At 39.9% G+C, this 24870-nt stretch overlaps 1 protein-coding gene across 3 annotated transcripts in view; it reads right to left on the reverse strand.

Moving 5' to 3' along the window:
- The window catches only part of NFIA (nuclear factor I A), a 375784-nt gene that overhangs the window by 119198 nt on the left and 231716 nt on the right, over nt 1-24870 (reverse strand). For all 3 annotated transcript variants that reach the window (XM_021715778.1, XM_008064535.2, XM_008064534.2), the window contains exon 4: nt 8373-8447. In XM_021715778.1, the coding sequence (XP_021571453.1) occupies nt 8373-8447 (75 nt within the window). The remainder of the gene's footprint in view (nt 1-8372; nt 8448-24870) is intronic.

The raw sequence follows: 24870 nt of genomic DNA on the forward strand, positions 1-24870 counted from the left end.
GGTGTTAGCATAGACCCATATTGATCACATACTGGGTTAGTTCAGTTATAGTATTTGACATAATGTGTGGTTTTGCTAAGTGTAGACTCCACCAATCTCATCCTAGACATGTCTAGAGAGTCACCACCAACAGCTTTTCTAATCAGCAAGAGTTGGCTGGGTTATATTCCGGTCAAAATTTCAACAACATTTATGGCCTTATTGTAGAGTAACATAGGATTTCTGTCAACCTTTTGGAAATCATAAAAAATGCCTTTTAGTTCCTATTGGATATGAAGATCTGTTCTTAAAAAAACTTAGGCTTACCAGTGGATAAATAAAGGTTTACTAAATAGCACATTGTCAGTAATAACCTCTGGCAGACAACTGCTATTCACAGAGAATTTTGTTGTTCTTTATAATATGGTTGGAAGCACAATTTTTAAATACTGTGGAACTAAGCACTACTTTTAAGAGCTGATACAAATAACCCAGGTGTGGCTGGCCACTTAAAAAAGTGTCAATGTGTCAGAGTTAAGATTATTACTATTTTTTTTTTAGGTTGAGAATTTTAGGACATCTTATGATCCATTAGATACCCTGGGATAGCAATTTCCAGAATAGTACAGAAACATAGACTTTGACTGAAGATGTGAAGAATAAGAATTTTCTGGCTTCCTAAAGCAGATGAATGGGGTCTAATATTCGCATACTTTTAACTTCATCAGAATTATTAACTCTGAAGGAGTCACTAATAGTTCTAAAAATTTGGTTATTAGAACATGAATTCTAAAGTTGGTCTTTCTTAATAAACATGCACACAAACACCTTCAAAAAATATGCTGATAGTGGTCAGTTCAAGGATCAGCTCTGAACACACAGTGAAAGATCAGGGGCTGAGGCACTGCTCAATAATAATCATGGCAGTTACCAGTGTTAAGCACACCTACTGTATGACAGACACTAGACGCTCTCTCACTTAACCTCCATAGCACTCTTGGGAGGTATTACTATTTTCAGCACTGGGACTTACATGTAGCACCCAGTTGGGACTTAATAAATATTTGGTGAGTGACTAAGTGATCACAGCCTATGAGGAAGAATGCAGCTGAAAGAGGCTAAATATTGCCCAAACTCATACAGTTAATAAGTGACAAGGCCTGATTCCCCAACTCTATACCCTATACTATTTTATAGTACCAGCTGCCATCTTGAATATAGTTCATACATATGATACACAGGAAGTATAACCAGTGAGTTACCTAGAAAAAACTAGGAACAGATGAACATACAAATAGAGGACATGACAACAAATTTGTATGTACACCAAGGTATTATATGTTGTGCTTCTTCTCAGGTCAAATCTTTCTAATAAAAGTGTTCCTGGTCTGGCAAATTCAGCAGAAACTTCAGCAGAGAATAGAGAACACAAGACCCCAAATCCTGCTGTGAGAACTCTCACTGCCACTCTAACCAAGGAAGGTTGTGGGAGAATGAGTGTAACAGAAAGGACTGGAACTCCATACATAGCATTGACCGAAGGTTCTGTTGATGCCATAAGCTTGTTCCCGCTGTAGTTCTCACTTCTCCTGCTCTGTGGTTCCTACCACAGCTGCCAGGGTGCACACCAAACATTGGGTCTATGCACGTTTTACTTCGTAGGGTTGAATTAGTGAGGACAGAGTCAGCCTAAGGGTGGGGACATCTCTCAACTTACGTGGCACGTTCCCCGTTGGGTGAGGGGGGTAGGAAAGGAAAAAGCGAGCTTGGCCACCCTGCTGGGACTCAGAAGAAAGGCTAGTTTGATGAAAATTTCTGTTACTGCCAGGTCATCCCATTTGCTGCCAGTTTTACTATCCAAACATCCACCCCAAATATGTCAAGAAAATTAAAAGAAAAAAAAAAATTATACAACAAAACATCCTCCTGAACTAATTCCATTTCAATATTTATTTAGAAAATTTATTGAATTATAGTAGAGGAAACCTGCTAAATTAAGCCAGCCAGACTGTTATTTTTCTTCCTAAGAGTATGGCAATATTTATTATTTTATCTCTCTATGAGGGGCTGATTAGAACTAGAAAATATAACATGTGCAATGCCATAATATACACAGAAAAAGGTGGCTCAGACAGGCAAAATGAAAAATACACAGGGACACTCTGAGTCTTCTCTTCCATATTTTAACAGGTTTTCTTTAAAAACTGCATTTTGGAGATAGACATTATGATTTTTTTTAAAGGGACCCTCACTCCTTCATCCACTCCACACCTGACCCTCACTTTAGAAGATGTGCCGTTGACTTCTGCAGATATAAAATGTGTGATGTTCATTTTAAAATTACTAGTAGAGCCTGCTATTGACCATCTAATTATGCCGAGTTCCATTTATAAACATAGCTAACCACTAAGTTTATGGAGACTTTTTGTGCTGCTTTAATAGGATATTGATCGAGAGCATAGTTTGAGTAGACTGCCATTGAATTGTGTAATGGCAAACAAAAGGCAAGGTCACAGCCACTGTTCATGCGAGGGCTGCAGTCTATTTTTTATTATATTCCTTTTGTTTCTTCCTTTGATGCTCAAGCCCAAACAGTGTCTTTGGAAAGAAGATCTTGCTTAAGAATATAAGCTATTTTAAAAATTAATTTCCATATAACGATCATAGCTGCTGTGTTACTTAACAGGGGCAAACCAACAGGCCGCTTGCTCAGAAGGAAAAGTTTCAAGTCGATTCTGCTTTCATAAAGATCTAACGCATTGCACACATTTATATGCCACCCCCAAGGACTGGACGTCTAAAGTTTCTTATCCTATCCCCATTTCCTCATGAGTCCTCTGTGCAAGAACATTTTGTATTTTCAAGTCTGGGCTTGTTCCTATGGGAGAGTTTCATTTTATTATTGTGGCTTTTAGCGGAGTTCATTTTGTTTTAAAAGTTCCGTCCTGTCATGTTAGAGCAATGCTAACAGTTCTTGCTAACTTGCTGAAAATCCACGTGTGTGGACGCGGGTACTCGAAGACACAACGAGGACCTAGAGCCTTCAAAGAGAAGTTTGAAACGGGCTGCAATTTGGATGTTAATAACGACAATTCCTGTGTGAGAATCCAGAATGAGCACACATCTCTAAGGCAGAAAACAGCCACTAGGGTGCCACCTCATGCCAGGCTGCGGCATATGCCTGGTTCCATTCACTCCCACTCTCCATTGACAAACGGCTCGGGAATCCTGCAGTCTACCCAGCGGCCCAGCTTTGTGGCAGGGCCAGGACAATTCAGCTGCTGGATTTTAATAGATTCTGCAGCAGTGCAACAGGAACCAAAAATCAGTCTGGGTAACTGAGAGTGGTTTTCACACCCGAAGACTCTAAGGCTGGCCACAGTGTACTGAGAATCCTGGCTTTTCAAAATTCCAGGCCCATGAAGTCATCCTTAGCCACGAAGTTTACTTAACCCTTGCAGCCGGCCTGGGTGTACAAACCGCTGCTAGGAAATTAGAGCCCACCAGGCCAGAGTCACAATGGCCTGTGTGTGTGTGTGTGTGGTTTTCCTCTACCCCAGCGAAGTATTTAAGAGTTCAGAGTCACTCCACCAACTTCAAGTAAAACGGAGTCAGCACTTTAGAAGGAAATGGGCAGAAGTAGTGGATTTTTTGGGAGAACTTTCTGGGTTCATACCAGGAGTGCTGTTTGACAGCCTTGGAGCACATACTTTGAGGAAAACACTGGTGCAAAAATAAACAAAAGAGTGGGTGCTGACAGAGAGGGCTATCAAAGCAGCATCGTTTAACAGCTAGTGGAGTGGGCTCTCCTCGAGCAACTTCGAGGGAACGAGACCAATCTGAGGCTCTAGAAGGCTTTGTTTGAAAACGTAGCATCGCGTAAGAGCCATTTCAGCAGATGGTTCTTGTCTCTTTCCTCATAGTATTATGCTAAAACAACCTCAGCGATTCTGAACCACGTTGCTAGCACTTGTAAGCCTCCTTCCCCAAGTCAGAGAAGACTCCTGTCTTCCTCTCGGGCACAGTGTCTAGTGGGCTGTTCTAGTTAATGAACAACTGGAACAGCTTTCAGATGGTCCTACCAAGTGTGTGTGGGGGAGAGGTAGCAAGAGAACACATAGAAACTTGTGTTCATGCTCAGTACCCCCCTTGCTGCAGAAACAGAACTCTTTCTTGTCTTTCGTGGACTTTAGATGATAATGCAAAAAATTAAAATTAAAAATTATAGGGTGGTGGGTAGGAGGAAGGCGGAGAGGGGAGTTCCTGGAGGACCACAGCTCCAGTCGGCCAGTAGGAGCCCCTGATTTCAACAGCTCCGATCGGTGTAATTTAACGTCAAGCAACCTTGATTCCTCGTCCCTCACCTCTGGATCCGTGAGGCCAAATCAGCAGCTTTCTTCTGAGTTTCTTTGCCATTGCCACCTTGGTAGTAGCACGACTATAAACAACACACTTAGCAGGCAGTTATTTCAGTGAATCCTCTTGAGGAAAGACTCAAACAGCTCCTCCCTCCTCTATCACATGCAAAAGGAGGAGAACTGAAAACAGAAACCAACTGGAAACCCGGGGAAAGTAAATATTTATATTAGCAAATTTAAAAGTTGAATACTAAAGATCCAGATAGAAAAATGTCTAGCGAAGGCCGTCACGACTGATCACTGTGAAATTTCCAAGCCACACACAGGGTCATAATGAGGTGTGAAGGCCGGGAGGGGAGGAGGAGACTAGGGTAGTTAAGAAGTTAAGAGGACATCTGCCAAACTGTGGGAGAGATTCCACGACTCTAAGGCCACTCAAGACATCCAGGTGAAAGGCAAAACTATGGAGGGAGTAAAGGATCCTAGTGGTGAGGTGAGGAGGAACAGATGGAGCACAGGGTATTTTTAGGGCAGCAAATCTATTCTGGATGATTCTGCATGATGCCATGAGAGGGGGCACCTGTCATTAAGCATTTGTCCAAACCCACAGAATACACAACACCAGGAGTGAACCCTAATGTAAATTATGCACTTGGGTTAATAATTATGTGTCAACTCATGTATTGTAACGAATATACCACACGAATAAAAGGGGGAAACTGAGGGGAAGGGACACAAGGAGCTTCTGTACTTTCTCTTTTCCTATAACTGTTAACCTTTTAAAAAATGGCTCCAAAAAAGAATAAAGCCTATTGATTAAAAATAAAATCCTACCTGAAAACAAATCCAGGAAAACATTTCAATTAAGTATTTTACTGCTTTGGCTTACATGAAAATAGTTTTAACCTTTTTTTTAAGTACACAAATTAATAAGCTAAAAGTTTATCAGCTCAGCAAGAAACTGATAATTCAATAAAAGCGCAGAACTCTTGGATTCGATTTTGTTCTCCAATGCAGTCATCAGAGAGGTCATGACAAAAAGGCCTGCAGGCGGCTGAGAACAGCAAAGAAAGTAGAGCGAATCGCTTAACCTCCTGGGGCACCATGCCTCCTTCATCTGTGAAAGCCACTAAGGGAGGACTGAGTGAGACAATGTTTACGGCGTGCCCAGCACAATGCCTGGTCCATGTGCATGCTTCATAAACACTAGCTACTAGCATTTTTCATATTCTATTACATCATGATCCTAACAGGGCCAGCATCATAGGTTTAATCAACTTAGAAGTCAGCTAGCTTATTTCTATTTCAATGATACAGAACACCCAGCCTCGCTCCTCTGCAAAAATCACCCACTGCAGCTCTGGAAGGGACCCTTCACTGTTGCAACATGAGGCACAGGGAAGAGGGATGGTTGAGGATTTCAGTTCCGTCATGTGGCTTGTGTGTTAGGTCTCTCAGGAAGGTGGGTAGGTGAGGAGACCTGACCTGGGGGACCTGTATCCCAGCAGCCAAGGTCAATCTTGTGAAATGCACCCAGACAAACCTCGATTAAAGATCAGCGAGAAACAGGGGTCTACAGTCGACCAGCTTGGCCTGAAGCCATGATTGAGCTGAAACAGCTCAGACCCTCTCTTGCCAAACAGTTTCTGTCAGCACGAGGGCATATGTGAGCGAGCCCCAGAGCGATTACACAGCAGTGTGCAGAATCGAAGTGCATCCAAGAGCCGAAGGACGTTGGCGATGCCAGGCGCTGGCCAGGCAGCCCCCTGATCGGGGATAGAAAACAGATCCAGGTCCCTCTGCAGATTCAATCACTGTCCGGCCGTACCCCCTGGTCATCTTGAAGGCAGGCTCAGCATTCACTGGGCAACCACACAGTCTGGGACTGAATGGAGGTCTCACCAAGCCAGGAACTCATGGGCTTTGGAGAATAAGACCTTAAAAGGAAATGTAGGAAGTGGAAGAAGGACCAGAGACTGGGGTGGTTCTGGACGGGGCAGGCCTTCTCGGGCCTGGGAAGTGGCATTGTCAGCATTACAGCAGCCAGGGTGGGATAAGATGGTCTAGTGCTCCAGTATAGGTGTTGAAAGGATTTTCTTTCCAATCTTGAAGCCATGTTTAGATCCCAGGAAGGAAGGGTGCAATGAATCTATTTCCCTCTAATGTCACTATGACAGGGATACTCCAGTAGATCTATGCTCCCTATGTTACTTTGATTATTTATTTATTTATTTTTTGAGTTGCAGTCTCATTCCGTTGTCCAGGCTAAAGTGCAGTGGTTCACTCACGGTCACCTCAGCGCCCACCTGCCAGGCTCTGGTGATCCTTCTGCCTCAACCTTTCAAGTAGCTAGAACTATAGGCGCACACTACCACACCCAGCTAATTTTTTATTTATGGTAGAGATGAAGACCTGCCAAGTTGCCCGGGCTGGTCTCCAACCCGCAGGCTCAGGCAATCCACTGGCCTTGGCCTCCCAAAGTGCTGGGATTACAGGCTAAGTCACCAAGCCCGGCCTACTTTGATTATTGCAATTGTAAGAAAAATATGGGATATTTATCACTTTCAAAAATCTTAAGAAGTAAAATAAGATATATACGTGTGCATTGCTATTTGTCTATGGCAAATAACCGGCTAATCAGCTGTGTGGTAACTAGGGCAGCCTATGCCCCCCAGCTTAACAAAGGAACCTAATCTCTATACAACTAACTGCTACTTTAAGCACACTTCAGTAATATGGCAGCGACATCTCCATTCCAAGTCATAGCCTGCTGCTTGTCCCCAATGCCTCCCTTCTTTGGGTTTCAACTCCTCTGCCCTGGAGTCCTTGTCGCCCAGAAATATAACACCCACAGCTACCATCCCACTGTCTTCCCTGTCTGGTTGCATAATGTCAATTTTTCCAAGTTCCCTTTGCCAGTCTAAGAGTGTGAATTCTAGCATTAGAGAGACTTAGCTTAACCATTTAGCTACTGCTTGACTTTGGATAAATAACTTAAATAGTCCCTTCATTTAACTCATCTGCAGAAATGGGGGTAATTCCTTTTTATTTCTGTAAATTTATAGGGCACATGAGAAAATGTTACATGGACGTAGTTGGGAGTGATCAAGTATGGGGGTAATTTCTTGTCTGGCAAGTTCATCGAAAGGATTAACTTATGTAACATACCTTACAGCCTGGCACAGTGCCTGGCAGGTAGTAAATGTCCAAACGTCATTCTGTCCCCCCTGCCCCCACAACGTATCCCTCTTTCTGGACTCTCAGGACCCTTCCAGCCTAGGAATGACTGAAATAAGATCGAACATATTTATTTTTACTCCACCTCATTCCACAAAGGGTCTGTTGCTTCTTGAAACCAATTTTTCCAATCTTACCTACAAGTGGTTTTTTGAAGTAGATGGAGAGGTAAAAAAAATAAAATTTTAATATTGGGTATGTGTTTTCCCTTCTTTTTACTGAGAAATGGGACTAGAACAGCATAGCTACTGTAAGTATGCTTTTAAATAAAAACCAAGAGTCGTTCTTGAGGGAAGGCAGCTCTGAGTGTGTCACTGGATTATGTCATAACACAAATACAATCAAGGGGCCTTTGCTCAACGGAACAGGGTGGTGACAGGTGCTCTTCACTCGCTATTGTTAGTGATTATCGACAAGCTGGTAATGATCAGCCCATACCGTGTCACTCATACTGAAGGCATTAGCATTGCTCAAAGGTCAAGACCAAATTCTTTTTAAAAGACAGAATTTCTCAGAAATCAGGGAAGTCCCAGAATTTTCTAAAACCAGGTCCACACTATGATCTAGGGCCGCATGAGACCCTCAGGATTTCAGCCCTTTCCCTACCCCTCATGTTAAAACATTTAATTTTTCCTGATTTAAATTCTTGGCTGTCAAACCAACTGTGTGGCAAAATTCTTCCAATGAGCACATGGAAAGGGGATTCTGAAAGCTTTTTATGTCTCCAGGAGTCCTAGGCAGAAAGTAAGCGCAAACCCAAGGCAAATCTGCACCAAATCAAAGCAAAATTATACTTACTCTGTGACACTCTTACTAGCTCAGTCACACTAAAAACACCTGATGTGACAAAACTGTCCTGGAAGCCCAAATGTCCTAGGGAAACAAAAACAAAAGAAAACAAAGTGTCATAAATAGAAGACATTTGACAACAGAACTCTCAATATTAGTTTCATTATGATTAAAACATATGGTGCCTAATCTCATTCTCTGCTCTAGTTGGGGTTTACGTGGGAGGCACAGTCATTTAGCTATGGAGATAGATTTTTGGTTTGAATCTGAAGGTGTGGAAAGCTATGACACAACAACTGGCTGACTTTTAAAATCGTTAAAAAAAAAATTCAACAGGAAATCTGAAACAAAAGACAATGTAAAATAAATGGTTACCTTGGGTGACCTCTGAGACCCGAACAATCAGGATGAAAACAGCGTATCTACAAATTCGCCAGATAGCTAAATTCCATAATAATTTTTAAACATTATTCTCTAAAGAAACATCTGATTGGGATTAGTTATTCATCCACTTAACTCAAACAAGATTTAAAGATGCTCCCTTTATTCCTAGAGGCATTGTAGGGTGAATTTTTAAAACTCCAGAATAGAAAACGCAAGTTCCAACCCATAGACATGAAAACAAATTCTCTTGAACACAAATCAAAATGCAGATTTTTTTTTTTTTTTGAGTTGAAGTCTCACTCTGGGCCACCCCAGCAACACCCTGCTGGGCTCCAGTGATCCTTCTGCCTCAGCCTTCCAAGTAGCCGGAACTACAGGCATGCGCTACTACGCCTGGCTTTTTAAAAAAAATTTATTGTAGAGATAAGGTCTTGCCAAGTTGCTCAGGCTGGTCTCGAACCCACAGACTTAGGCAATCCACTCACCTTGGTCTCCCAAAGTGCTGGAATGACAGGCTGTGCCACCAAACCCAGTCTAGATTTTTTTTATACACAGAACATTTTTATGTGTTGGCTAACTTTTTTTTTTTTTTTGAGAGAAGATGATAAATCAATGGCTTGAAAATTATTTACTATTTGACAAAAATGTAGAATCAACCTAAATGCCCATCAGTTGATCGGCAGATAATGAAAATGTGGTATATATACACACTATGGAATACTATTCAGCTGTCAAAGAGAATGAAAAAATGTATTTTGCGGCAACTTGGAAACATTATCTTATGTGAACTAACTCAGGAAGAGAAAACCAAGCGCTGTATATTCTCACTTATAAGTAGGAGTTAAACTAAGGATCTGCAAAGGCGGAGATGATGTAATGGACAGAGCATGATATAATGGACACTGGCGACTCAGAAGGGGGAGGAGGGGAACGGGTGATGGGGCAAAAAATCACTTATCTAGTACAATGTGCACAGGTGGGGGTGGTGGGTACACGTTAAGTCCTGACTTCTTCGCCACTATACAATGCAGTCGTATAACCCCAAACTATATGTACCCCCTAAAGTTATTGAAGTAAAGAAAAACAAAGTTTAAAAAATTATGTAATCTTTGAACTCTGTTTTTGCGAGATATAATGAATTTTCTTTAGGATATCTATATTATACCTATCACCAATTACCCATTTAACTTTATGGCATTTTCAGAAATATAAGACTTAGCCGGGCTCGGGGGCTCAACCTGTAATCCCGCGCTTTGGGTGGCCGAGGTGAGTGAATTGCCTAAACCCGTGGGCTCGAGACCCACCTGGGCAACTTGGTGAGACCTCGTCTCTACAATAAATCAAAAATTAGCCGGGCGTGGTAGTGCGCGCCTGTAATTCCGGCTACTCGGAAGGCTGAGGCGGAAGGATCGCCGGAGCCCAGCGGGTCGAGGCTGCGGTGGCTGGGAGCGTGCCACTGCCCACCAGTCTGGGCGACAGAGTGAAACTCCAACTCAGAAAAAAAATAATTATAAGACTTAGGAATGGCAAGGAATATATAGTCTACCAAATGTAGTTTCCCTTTCTGCCTCTAAAATTTTCCAATTGTATGAGTCACACAAGACCCTAGTGAAGAGATCTTTCTAGCATCAGCTTATTCTCTAGCTGCTTTAAAATTTTGGTCAGAGGAGAGGTCATTGGTTGAGAAATTTTTGAAATAACTGTTCTTTGAAATAAGACACATTCCTTTAAGAAATGCAATATAAGAAAATAGACCAAGCTGAATCTGTTATATATTCAGAATCTGTTATATATTCAGATTGGTCTATTTATTTATTCATAAGTAAAACTTATGTTTTGATAAAAGCTAGATAAGGGGAATCAGGATCATCTGTGGTGCAGTTTATTCACCAGTAAATTTATTAAATGTTATGAACATAAACACGTGCAAAAAAAAATTACCATGTGTTCAAAGATTATAAATGGGCCTGCAAATTATTTGTCTTCTTTTGGCTATGTTGGAGTCTTGCATAAGAAAGATTTCTACTGAGACTTTAAAAAGGTTTTTCAGTTAACTTTTATATCAAACATGCCATCTACCGTATTTCACATAAAACAGTTCTAAGTTTTAGGACATGCAATAATTATAAACTGCTTTTTAAAATAAAACGGAAAAATTTCACCTTTGAAAATTTCACCTCTCAAAACCACCCACACCCAAGTATGCATTTGTCTCGTATTGGGTAAGCACCTAAGGTCCTGTCTCTTGGATTAAGAGAATTGAGAAGTTAAAAAAATAATAAATTAATTAAAATGCTCTAACAAGGTCTTGGCACAACAGACCATAACATCTCCTTCTTATTGGGAGACTGCTGACATCACATTTATCCCACAGATCATAACAAAGGAAATCCAACCACAACGTACATTAAGGTTGACTTGAAACACATAGAACAATGACAAGGAAATTCACAAATGAATAGAAGATCTGGGTTGATCTCCAGCTCTCCTCGTCTCTATCTCTGTCATTTGACTGGCAGGCTGATACATGCTTCAGCTCCAATCCTGGAAATTCCTTATCTTAAGGATGAACTAACATGCATTTCCATACAGAGTGACTATAAACAAATGCACTTTAATCCTGTCCCCCAAAAAGCAAGTGATGTATTTTAAGGACTAAGTTGGGTTTGGTGCAAGGACTTGAGAAGAGGAGTGAGGGAGACACCTGCATTCGTCCATTCAAATATCCCCCTCTTCTGGCTGCCCCTTCTCTTTGGTCCACCTCTTAAATATTGGTGCTCTCCAGAGTCTGTGCTCACCTCTCCAAGTATGTGTGTGCTTCCTAAGTTATTTTATTTATCTCCATCTCTTCAGCTACTAGACTGTGACATTTATGAAAACTAGAATAATGTTCGTTTTGTTCACCACTATATCCTTAATGCCTGAGACAAAGGCATTGGCGAGTGGATATTTGTTGAGTGCACAGATGAATGAATCTATAATAAGCCTATGATGCTCATATCTGTGTCATTTTGCCCAAGATATCTCTCAGGCTTTGTTGGACATTCTCTCCAGAGAGTCCACAGGTATTTTTAGACCCAACATGTCCCAAGCAGAACTCATTTTCTTCTCCCTTAAAAATCTGCCCTGATTCTTCTGAGTTCCCAACTTCAATGATCCTCCCACCATCCATCGAGTGTTCTGTGTTTTGGTGCCACCCTGACTCCCGCCTCTTACAATCACCCACACCCAATGGATCCCCACTGATTCTGTGAGTCTTGGCTTTATGTATGTCTCCATCTCCCTCCCACGCCAGGTCATGGGATCTTCCTCCTTCTTACCAGCTTCAGAGGAAAGCCTCCTAACTGCTCTTTCTCACCCATCTTGGCTTCCTCTCCAATCCCCAGAGCTGTCTCACTAACAGACAGATCTTATGACTCATTCATTTATTTACCAAATATTTACTGAGCACCGTTCATGTGCCAGAGATGGTGTTAGGGGCTCAAAAGAGAGCTCTTACCTTCAGGGAGGTTACAGCTTAAGAGTAGAGGCAGCTAAAAACATGTAAAACAAAACATTATTTTAAAAATTGTAAGTGGCACAAATGACATGAAGAAGACACACTGCAAAGACTTTAGACAAGGTGGTCAGGGAAGGTCTTTCTTAAGAGCTGGCATCTGGAAGATGCTGAGGAGCCAGCAGGAAAATAAAGGGGAGGAACTCTCCAGGCAGAGCATTAACATGTGCATGAAACAGGACCCCTATCTATCCCCATACACAAAAATTAACTCTAAATGGATCAGAGACCTAAATGTAAAACCTCAAACCATAAGAACCTTAGAAAATGAAGGACATACCCTCATGGAAATTGGAACTGGCATCCAATTCCTGAACAAAACCCGAAACCCACAGGCCATAAGAGATAAGATAGACAAGTGGGACCTCATTAAACTGACAAGCTTCTGCAAAGCCAAAGAAACCATCAAGAGAGCAGGGAGACAGCCTACAGACTGGGAAAAAATATTTGCCAACTCTAGGTCTGACAAAGGCTTAACATCTTGGATCTACAAGGAACTCAAACGTGCTGAAAAGAAAAAAACAAACAATCCCATTATAAAATGGGCAAAAGATATGAACAGACACTTCTCAAAGGAAGACATCTGAGCAGCCAACAGACACATGAAAAAATGTTCAACCTCACTAATCATCAGGGAGATGCAAATCAAAACCACACTGAGATACCACCTAACTCCAGTCAGAATGGCAATTATCAATAACTCAAAAAATAATAGTTGCTGGAGGTGTGGTGAAAAGGGAACACTTTTACACTGTTGGTGGGAGTGCAAACTAGTACAACCTCTGTGGAAAACAGTATGGCGATTCCTAAAAGCTCTAAATATCAACCTCCCATATGACCCCGCAATCTCCCTACTGGGAATATACCCTGAAGAACTCAAATCACTCTATAAAAAAGATACCTGCACACGTATGTTTATTGCAGCACTGTTCACAATAGCAAGAACCTGGAAGCAACTATGCTGCCCATCAAAAGAGGACTGGATTTAAAAAATGTGGTACATATACACGATGGAATACTATGCAGCCATACAAAAGAACAAAATCATGAATTTTACAGCAACCTGGATGGAACTAGAGTCTATAATACTGAGTGATCTCTCACAGAAACAAAGATCTGAGTATCACATGTTCTCACTCACACGGTGGACCTTGAACACCCAATGTAATACTAAAAGAAAATGACTGACAGTGGTGGGAAACTATGGGGTGGGAGGGGAAGGGAGCTGGGATTAATGGTAGTAAATATCTGTCTGGGGATGGGGAAACACCTCTTATCAACAAGGGTGCCTGAACGAAGCATATTTGTATACCTAACCCTTAACTGTAACCCACAATATCATAATAAAAAATATTGATTAAATTAAAAAAAAATATGTGCAAAGGTACTGCGGTAGGAAAGAACAAGGTGTTGGAGAAACTGAGATACATCCAATGTGTTCAGAGCCCACTGACCTATCAGAAATCTTGCAAGGACCCACAGAGTGCTCAGGGTACAGTACTAACTCCTTCACACAGTATGCGAGATTGCCTCTGTTTCATTCTCCAGGCTCATTTTTTATCTCTTGTCTCTCACTTCTGGTCCTACCTATTGGTCTAAGGGAACATCAGATTCCTCCCTGGACCTGGTATACTGCTGTCCCCAAGACAGCTCCTTCTTCCGGAAATGAACTTTCTACTCTGTTTGGCTACCTCCTAACTGTCCTTTAGGACTCCATTTTGCTATCATTGTTCTAAAACATTGTTCTCCCTGGTTGCCCCCACCACTAGAGAAGATTCCTTTTTGCTTTTCTCGAATTGAATCAGTTCCACTATATATAGCTCTAACCTAGGACTTAGCACACACAGTTGTAATTCCACCTTTTTCTCATTTTAGAAAAGGCACAGAAGAGACCTCTGAGGAGCAGGAGGTCTCTTCTGTGCCTTTGGCCCTTCGGGTCCTAACACAGTGCCTCATAGGTAGTAAGCACTCTGGAGATGCCTCCAAATGAACACAACTCAAAGGGGGCTCATCTTTGCTTACTTTTCCTTTTTATTAAAAAAAGGACAGAACTTCTCATTTCTGTCTTGTTCTCTCATTTCTAGCAATATAGTTTAAACCGAAGCAGAGCTCATCTGCATTGGGAAACTATTAAAATGAACTCTCCAAAGAGTCCCTCCAAACTAAAGAGGACCAGGGCAGGACAGACAACAAAGCTTCTGGTCAAGAAGGTGCCATCCGTTTCTCTGATGAGAAATGCCTGAAGATTGTCCTGTTGTTATCAATATGGTTTGTGTTTGGAAGATCAAGTCAAGTAGAGTCAGACGGCAGCACTACTTCCTGTCATGGACATAAAGGGCTCCTCCAGAGAAGGACCTAGCCCCAAGTTTAACTCAAGATCTCCTGTGATCCTAAGAAGGTCACCACAAAAATAACAATGTCATCCTTCTCCTCCTACCAGCGACCTGCCACCTAAGGCTTGCCTTAGCACAATGTGTATCATTTAGAAGGTAAAATATATGTGAATGTACTACAATCAGAAATAAAAGTAAAGAGTATCATTATTTCACACGTTTTTATGTAACCATCTCTTGGCAGTGTTACGGGACAGCCTTGGCTACTTTATGTTTATAATGAGTCCCCAAGGAAAGGTCTGTATAAACACTCCATGTAACTTTAAATGGCTAGGAAACTGCTTTTGTTCCTTTACCAATTACTTGGAAACCTGCTGATGAACTCTGTAAGAAGACAGCAATGAGAAATGAAACCCAAGAAATGATGAAAAAAGTGATATTGCTCACATAATTACTAAGCGAACCTGAGTGAATTAATATTTCCTTTTCTCTAACACAAACCAAATCATAAAAATGACTTTCAGGGAAATTACACTAATCTGGTTGTTCTACTTTATTGCAAAATGAGAGAAAAGTGGAAAAGAAAATAAAAAGGTAAATTTAAGCAATTCCAAATTCAGATGTTATTAGCATTAAAAGAGCGTCAGGAGGAAAGCTGACTCGACAATCCCAAAAGGTCCCAAGATGTACATTTTGAACAGGGCCTCTCAGAAAACAGGGCAAAATATATACTTTTGTTAAGTATGTCTTAGATGAAAAGCCAGATTGGTCAATGATCTATCTCTACGATTCTGAACTACTGTTCAGGAGCAATTGCATAGGAGATTGAAATGAGGGGCAGATCCTTTTTCATTTTATATAAAATGGCTAAAAAAGTTCATTCGCCGGAGTCTTGTTCATTGAATTTCCAATTAGAGCACAGACTTCAATACCTCAGAGTCAGTCACACTCACCATGGGGAGAGATGAGACTATTTGGGAGAGGTAGAAATATAAAAAGAGAAATTCTTTTATAGGTAGTTAGGAAAAGCAGCTCTCTTTACCTCGATGATATCAGCAGTTATTATGGAAAACGGCATTACATGGGAAGCAAATCTCATTTCATGGAGGAACTGAACATCTATCTACCTTTTAACAGGCAGGAAAAGAAAGAAGTTCGATTTTCAGAGAGATAGGTAACCTTGCAGGACTGTTCAGAGGTCAAGGCAAGAGAAAGCTAGAGGCAGGCCATCCAGAGGGCTGACCATTAAAGAAGGTTTTAATATCCATGAGAGAATTGATTTTGTAACTGAGGAGGAAAGTTCACACGCAAGAAAGTATTTTTGTTTCTCCTGTTGAGATATCAGGAGATTCTCAGCCCTAAATTATCGAATCGCATCTGGTTAACAGATGAAGGCACACTCTAAAACACAGGCCGTTTCATCAAAAAGATCATTCTTCTTGCCTCTTCGATCCTTGGTAAATAGGGTTCTATCACTGGTAAAGGAAAGGCCAATGACTGGGCCTTTCTAGGCTTGTGCCGGGTCACTCAAAAGGGGCAAGGCTGTCTCGTTCTCATGCCACAGCACCTTCCACAAGGATTTGGGATCGCTGGTGACGTGCAGGCCCATGCTCTTCACTGGAGACCCTGCTCTCATGGAACCTACATTCTCACCCTTCTAAAGGAAAGTGGATCTCATCAGCCATGCTCCTGCCTGGAATTCCAACTTTTCTTTCTCTGAACCCACCACCTCCCTGCCACTGGAATGCAGCTTCCTCATCTTCCCAGTTCAGTGTATTTCAGGTGTGCTCAGTAAACACTGAAGTGTCAAGGAGAACTTCTGCTCTGCTGGCCCTGTGTCACGGGCCTCTTTCCACCTGAATGACAGTTATTTATTTCTGTGTCTTATCTCTCCTCCTGCCACAAACCAGGGGAGAAGAGGGTAGTGTCTCATTATCTTATATTGTCCACTGTACTCAGCAAATCCCTTTTTCGAAGTGTGTAATTTATTTGGTAATTCAGATGAATGATAGCCTTACCTATCCTAATACTTTTATTTGGTCGGTCTCTAAAGCACAATGTAAATGATTATTAGCTTACTTATAGAGATATGTCTTCTGTATGTTTAATTTGGGGTATCTTGGAAAATAGGCATTAGGTAGGGGTATGCTTCTGCTGATCCATCAAGGCAAAATTCTAAATTCTTGGTCTGATTTATTACTACTGTGTATATTGACTCTTCAAATTATTCTGCCACTCATTGGTAACATTTGAGATATTTTATTTTTAGAATCATTCCTTATATTAAAGCAAATGCAAAAATTTCAGGCATTAAACAAACATAGGAGAAATAAAAATACATATATTCTCTGTTTGTGTGACTGGCCTTTATGATGGTGGAGGAAAACCCATTTGGTAGTCTGCTTACAGTAAGCATTAAGATTGATATATGGCGTTGGACTGACAGGAAGACTGAAAGACTTCTATATCTAGAAAGTTATGCCTGAGAACTTGTAAAATGAAGAAATATTAGCCAACTAATAATATGGATGAGGTGTTTTGAGATTCTCAGATGAATAAATGGATTCTTTACAATGCATTTGTAATACAGTTATGGTCATCATTCTGGTTCATCGTGATACATTAAGAAACTGTCACCATTATAGAAATAATGCACTCTTAACTGCAAAGAAGGATGAGGCAAAAATAGGTTTGAGAAGGATGTGTCATGGGACTGGCACACTGTTGACCTCCTTCTGTTGTGGCTCCAAATCTCCCTGTGCTGCTCAATTCTTGTGACTCAACTGAGAAAGCTAATCTGTGTTTTTTGGTTTGTGTCTACCATCGTTGCTCATTCAATGACTTCTGCCATATCCATACAGATAAATGGCTTACTGCTTTCATTCAACAAACGTTTCTTGGATGTATATTTTGTGGCAAGCGTGGTTTGAGGACCTGCGGATACAAGAGGAAATAACAGAAGGTCCTTACGCTTGGGGGCTTACATCCCCAGTCAGGGAAGATATTTGTACCAACATTTTTCAGTATTTACATGATATTGGGTCCTTTTACAATTCCTTTCTAGGAGAACATGAGAAATCAGCAAGGACGACTGTAACACTCTCCTGTGTTCTTCTGGCTGTCCACACATCTCCATGGTTGACAGTGAGGAACCACACTTCCCAGGCGCCCTTCTAGTTAGGAGTAGCCACAAGTAGAAAAGGAAAGCATATTATACCATCCATCTCTACCCCACATGCTGGAAAGGAAATTCCTGCCCTGGCCTCCCGCTTCATGAGCTAGAACGTTTTCCCTCGTGCAGACCAAGACCATGCCCATGGAACAGCGGGACAGTAAGATAGAAGGAACCTGGGACTCTGAATGACAGTGTGGAGTAGAAGCACCCTGCCAATTTAGGTTGCTCACCTGGGAGTGTTACCAAAAAGAAAAATAGATTTCAACGTACATTAACCACTATAGGTGGCCCTCAGGCCAAGTCCAGTCTGCAAACATATTTTGCTTGGCTGGAATAGTACCTATTATTATTTTGCATAGAAATATTTTTCAACTAGACATTAGCTTATACATTTATCATGCCCCTTAATATTCCTTATTGCAGTTCACTTATTTAATAGTCAGTAAGGCCCCTGCAGGCATATGTATTTGTGATGTTTACTGAGTGTCTTCTCTGTATTTTAATTCACTAGCACAGTAGGGAAAGAGGGGATAGATGGTTGGTGCCTTTTGTCTATGAAAAAAGTCCATCAGTATTTCACAATTGCCTTGAGAATTATGTTTGGACACATTAGCTAGGTATTGAAGGCCCTCAACATCTGACCTCTGCTGTACTTTTTCTGCATTGTCTTCCAGTACCATCCAAATACGCTCTCTCCATGTAGCAACTAAGACACCCCACCTGCTGTTCTCCAAATACTGACATGTTCCCCCCTCCAGATCAGGGTTCACGTCAGTGCTGTCCAGTGTTATTTGGGATAGTTCACCAAAACGCCCCTCCAAAAACAAACAAATCATAGAAATATGTCTTTTTCCATAGTAAAATAAGTTTGGAAAACACTCTCACACCCGCTTCTGGAAACTGACAAGGAAGCTTTACATGCCAAAGGCTCCGAGAATTTTTGCAATAAACTTTCCTCCTACGATTTAACTCACTATTTCCCCCATAATTCAACAAGGATAACATTTGTTTTTGCCCAACAGTCTACAGGTAGGTACACTGCTCCTTTCCTCATTCCCTGTTTGGTTTAATGTACTGAGGGGAAAGTGGGATCTGAACTTTTTGAGATAATTAACACTTTTAATATACAGCCCTGGGACACACCACACATGCATTAGACAAATGAATCAAAGTGATTGACAAGCATTGTAAAGGTAGGCTTCTGTCTGAAGAATACATTCACAGAACTTTCCTAGGTAGTATTCATTTTCACCAAAAGTGTATCTTTCATTTATCCAGTACTTATTATGTGTTTGTCACGCTGCTAAGCACTTTAACTATATAAGCCCAAGTTTCTACTGCAATTCTGTGTTCTTGGCAATATTCTGATTTTACAGAAGAGGAAGGTTAAGCTCAGAGACGTTAAGTGACTTGCTTAAGGTCACACAGATAGTGGTAGAATTAGGATTAGAACACAAATATGTTTAGCCCTCTTTATATAATAGATTTTATTCCATTGTAATCCATCACATTTAACATCAGAGACTGGATTATCCAATCTAATCCAAAGGCCTTGCCATCTCTTTTCACTAATTCCTGCAGTTGACAAAGGAAGAGTGGCATTTAATTAAACTAAGTTTGATTGCCCAATGACTTCACTTAAAGAGGGTCTATGATCTGAGTCACGAGTGACTGAGCAATTCATTAAAGGACTGTGTCTATTAGCTGCCAAAACATCTAAAAACCAAAAGTGAAAAAAGAATTTTATTTATTTGTATCTGCAAATATTGGATGCATGACATCACAGAATGAACTGGAAATAGAAGGGACCTTAAAGGTCAGCTAGTGGAGTAATAATCACTGTGTCATAACAAAAAAATTTGACTAATAAGAAACGAGAGTTCAAAAAATACTACTTTCTTGACTATGTTTGCCTTCCTATAACTTCTTGTTTACCTCGATTTTGTCCTCTGGTATAGGCAAAATAAATATTATCTCTCTTCCATTCTGCTACCCTTCAGATATCTGAAGAGAGCCCCTCAAACTAATTTTCTCTTCTCCGGGATAAATATCCTTTCTTTTCTTTTCTTTTCTTTTTTTGTCATATCAACAAACTAATTTCCCCTTTTCCCTACAAGTTTAGATTCAAGCATTTATTGGCCTTACAAGCAGAAATAGGCATTTTACAAGTGGACACAATTACAAATTAGCCTCGTCGCAGAACAGAGACACACTTACTTTAGGATTTTTTTAAAAGCACCATTAAACAAAAAGAAAACAGAAAGAAAGTTTTGCATCATGTTTAAAAAAATAAAAGCCAAGGTCCAATATAATTAGCATAGTATGATCGCTATTTTATAATAATTTAGAATTAATTTAACAGTGTTAATACACTATAGACTTAAAATTATTTTTTGATTAACCTGGTTTTGAATTTAAAGGTCCCTCCCCCCATCCCAGGAACCTTATTGTTTCTTTGTTCTAAATTAAAGTTTTCTCTAAACTTGGATAGTAACAACTGGTAATTTGCAAGTGGATCAAACTGTAATAGCTTAAGTTTCTGCTTATGAACTTTTACATATACAGGAGAAAAAATAAGGAAATGTATTCCCTGAATATATCAGAAACTGATTACCTTAAGTGAAACAGACATGAGACTGGATCACCTGAGGGCTATCCTGGTTCATGGATATAAAACAGCAAAAAACCTTAATGGCTCATCACCCTGTTCTTCCTTTTTAGGTTTAATTCACATGGTGTGAAACCACTTACAAAGAGCCCTGCCTGCCAAAATCACCTGAGGACACATGCAATGACAACCAAAAAGATGACCAGGAGCCATGTGCTAATTTTAAGACACTCAACACCAATTTTGGTTCACCAAGCATGGAAAGAAAATCATTGATTGACTGAAGTAATAATAGTTTTAAAAAATCTTCACAATCACTTTTCCAAGACTACAGAAAAAAATTCATATGTATGCATATGTAGTGGCCCAAATATATAATAGAATTAGCTAATGTTTAGAGCTACAAAATGCAAAGAGATGTCATCTTTCTAAAAGTCATTTGCTTTGGACAAGTCTTGCTCATTTACTCAGCAATTACTTAGCCATTCGTGCCAAAATTCAGTGTTTATTAAATTACAGAACCTATATTATTCATTTCTGCAGATACTGTGGCATGCCACAATCGTGTAGGTCACAATACTTTGAAGTCTGCAGGCCTAGCACAAATACAAAGTATTTTAGAAGTACCAGAAAAACTTTTGTGAAATGTAACAGAATGAATGAGACTGTTCAGGCCATATCCTGTTAGCACAATGGAGAGACACTTTTAAGACTTTAAAGTCATGTAATGCAATTCTAGGCTGGATTTTTCTTGTTAAAAAAAAAATCTAGAATGGGAGTGATTGGAAGAAAAAAGGGCCAATATTTGACAACAGAAATCAGCATAACCTTTTAACTGCAGCAGCCATGGGTGACTGCCCTTTGACCTTGGAAGATTATGTGGGATTTCAATGACAACAGCTGGAAGTGAGCATGTGTGAATAGAGAACACAGATCTGAGGCCTGGTACAAAAGACTGCACAATCTCTGCCCAGATCAGAGTGCTGATTAGAAATTGTTTCCTGGTCCTGGCTTAATAGAGTGTGATCATGAAAGTTGGTGGGGTTTTTTTTTTTTTAATTCTTCCAGCAAGAAATTATCGGTGGATTTCTTTCAGATCCATTCTCCCCCCTTGGCCCCACAAATCTTCTGTACTTTCACATAAAACAGGTCCATCTTTCTTAAGAGTGTCTTTAAGATACTTTGGTTTCCATGCTACTTTTCATAGACAAAGTTTCTTCAAGCTCTTGAGTTCCTTCCCTTAGTTTTAAAATAACCTCTAATGGGACATTTCAAATAATGTATCATTATTTTTTGTTGTTGTCGTTGAAGGATCTGTCACACACAGACAGAAAGATACACATACACAACTTGAATGAAAGTGGGACTATCTCTCTTTCTAACGCTATCATTTGTGCAGTGTAACGTATGGTGCGTCCTCAGCATGTATGATGAATGTACACAGGAAATGAAACATCCATTCTTATTCGTTTTTTCTTTTTATTCTTCCTGAGCTGTGAAGGTAAATTCCTGCTACTACACATTTATACAATTTCACGTTTTCTTCAACCAACTTCATATGCACAAGAGCAACTTTTTAGTGAAGTATTTAGGTGTGCTTGCCAAACATAAACAAATGAAAAAGATGAGTAATTGCTTCCTTTTGAAGATAACGTAACTTCGGTGGACGTGGTTATTTCAATCCATTAAACCTTCAATGAGCTACATTCATTGGGCTGAAATACATGTACGCTGACGCAGAAGCACTCTTGGATTCCTACATAGGATCCCCATACTTGCTGACATTGCTCTGAAACTACCAGGAAGATGCCACATGATTACTGAAAGAACACTGGGTTGTGACTCATTTAAGTTGTTTTGGTTTTACCACATTCTATCTTACCTTCTGTTGCTCTGGAGTTTGCTAACTCTTTTAGCTCTGGATTTTGCTAACTACTCTAGTTTCTAGATCAAATTAGCAACTACTCAGCTTCAGTAGAGGGTGGCCTTTCCTCTATGCAAATAATAACTGAGTCGGGCAAACACCAACCTGGCTGAGCCATAAGGGACAAGGAGAAGGAGCTGGTGAAATTGTCTTCCAAATCAGACATGGGTCATCTGCCTCCACCCTTCTATGGCAACTCTAGATGTTATTCCAAACAAGCCCCGGGACAGATTGTTTTTTCAGAACAGACCAAATCCATTTGCTGTTTCAAAATTCTATAAACAAAGTATTAAGGAATTCAATTCCCAGAGCAACTATATGGGTGTTGGCTTCAGTTTCATGGGAGCGTCTGCCAAGCTCACATATTTGTACAGCTATTGGTTTAAAGTGTCCTTTGCAGCTCAGAGCAGGCGGGGCTATTGCTTGTGATCTCAGTTCACTTTAAGAACTGGGTCTTGCTGGTGACAGGTATACATGATAAATGTTCCAGAAGGCTGACCTAATTTCCGTTGAAGTGAGTGTTTTGCTAAGAACATTCCCTCAAAGTGTCAGCTTGCAACCAAGGATTCAAACCTGCCAGTGTCCATTCTCCGTAGCGAGTTATGACCATTGCTTGTGAAACTTCACTTAAAAGTGAAGTTAATATGACCTTATTTATCAAACTTCTCCAGATTTAGTTTTGAATCTAAAGAAATTAAATATCTAATTTCAAATATATAATCATCAAATGCACAAAGTTTCATAGCTTTTATGATCAGAAAAAACAAATAGCCTGGGCTAAACATAAATCAGGGTAAACCTACAATATACTTGTCTTTTAAAGGCATTAATATGACAAAACGCTCATTCATTTTTGTCATTCAAAAATCATATTTTCTAAAGTATTGTTTACATACAGTACAGTAGGAGAGGCAGCATTATGGAAATCAGAATTCCAATTTTCCTAAACCTCAATTTCACCACCAGTAAAATGACACTCATGATTGTACCTACCTCATAAGTTTGTTGTTAGGAATAAGGAGTAGTATATTTAAAACTCTTAGCAAAGCTCCAGGAACACAGAATTTTTTTTTTAAATGATAGCTATTATAATAAACAATAAACCTATTCTTTGCATCTTAGATCATGAATCATATAGGGAGTTTTTAATAGTAAAAACATTTTTAAATAACCATTTTCTTTTGACATGGAATGTTAAACAATGCAGATATTCATATAAAGCTGCTTATATAAGTCAAAATATAGATAAGATAATTCTATTTGAGTAAATTTTTTGAGTAAGAATAAAATTATTATCTAAAGCTAGAAATACAAGTTGTTATTAAAGATAAATTTTCTGAAACTTCTTAGGTTTTTCTACAAAAAGTACAATACAACAGTAATTAGTCTCTACATTATTTTAAATAAATTGGGTACAAATTTTAGGAATCTAATTTCTAAAGACAATCTTATTTAGCGATAAATATATTTATTTACATTTATTAAAACAATTATTTATAATTTCTAAAATAATTGTAAATGAAAATCACCACCTATTCTTTAAATTAATATTGAACATCCAGATGGGCCAAGCATTATCCTGGATATGGAATACAAATTTTGGTCTTATATTTTTGGGGTGATAACTACTCTAGAAATGGACCTTAGGTCCATTTTTCCTGTAGTAGTTCAGGTTTTACCAACTTTTCAATAAACAATGTATAAGAGCATCTAGCAAAAGAGAGAATGAACAATGATTTCTTTTCTCTTTCCAGTTTCGCTTTATTTTTCCAAGAACGTGGATTGCTGAAAATCCCTGTCAGTAACTAAGTGTGCCATACTGCCTGACATAGAAAACAGGTATTTAGAAATGTAATTTTTTCCAGCAGTTTTCAAATAAAAGCTCTTTAAAATTTTTAATTGTGAAAATACTTCAGATATGAAAAGGCACATGAAATAAGCAACTAATATCAATATTACGTGTAGAAATTCCTTTTTGAAATAAACTTCCCTCTTCCCTCCACACTTCGGCTCCTTACTTCAATATAAAGGGAGAGCCATCAGAAAGCCTCATTAAAGCAAGGGTCTTGATTCCTCATAGCTTTAAATCAATGCTAAAAGAATTTGGCCTTTTAGTCTGGAGAATGATCGACACGTCTCACTTTACTGACTTTGATCACTGAAGCACTTTATGATGCAGGCTGTTTCCTTGATTTTAGGGAACAGAACCTTTGTTTGACTCACAGAATGGGCCGAGTACATCTCAGACTCCAAGTAACAGCGCTCATGTTCTTCTCGGAATCACTGCAGTGTTTCTCATCCGGATCATCAGCATTTTGAGAGGAACAGCTTCCAGTGTTCAGAACCACCCCAAACACTGTGGGAACCATGGCCCCCTGGGCTTCACCACCGAAGTAGCAACATCCCCTCCTCGTGATGACCAAAAATGCCCCTACACATTTCTGAACACGCCCAAGAAGGATGATAAGGTCTCCGGGTGAAAACACTCTCTAGTGTATATATAAACACCGCCTTACAGTTCTCATTA

The sequence above is a fragment of the Carlito syrichta genome, unplaced genomic scaffold, assembly GCF_000164805.1.
Source record: "Carlito syrichta isolate Samal-C Ts95f unplaced genomic scaffold, Tarsius_syrichta-2.0.1 Scaffold307669, whole genome shotgun sequence".
Lineage (NCBI taxonomy): Eukaryota > Metazoa > Chordata > Mammalia > Primates > Tarsiidae > Carlito > Carlito syrichta.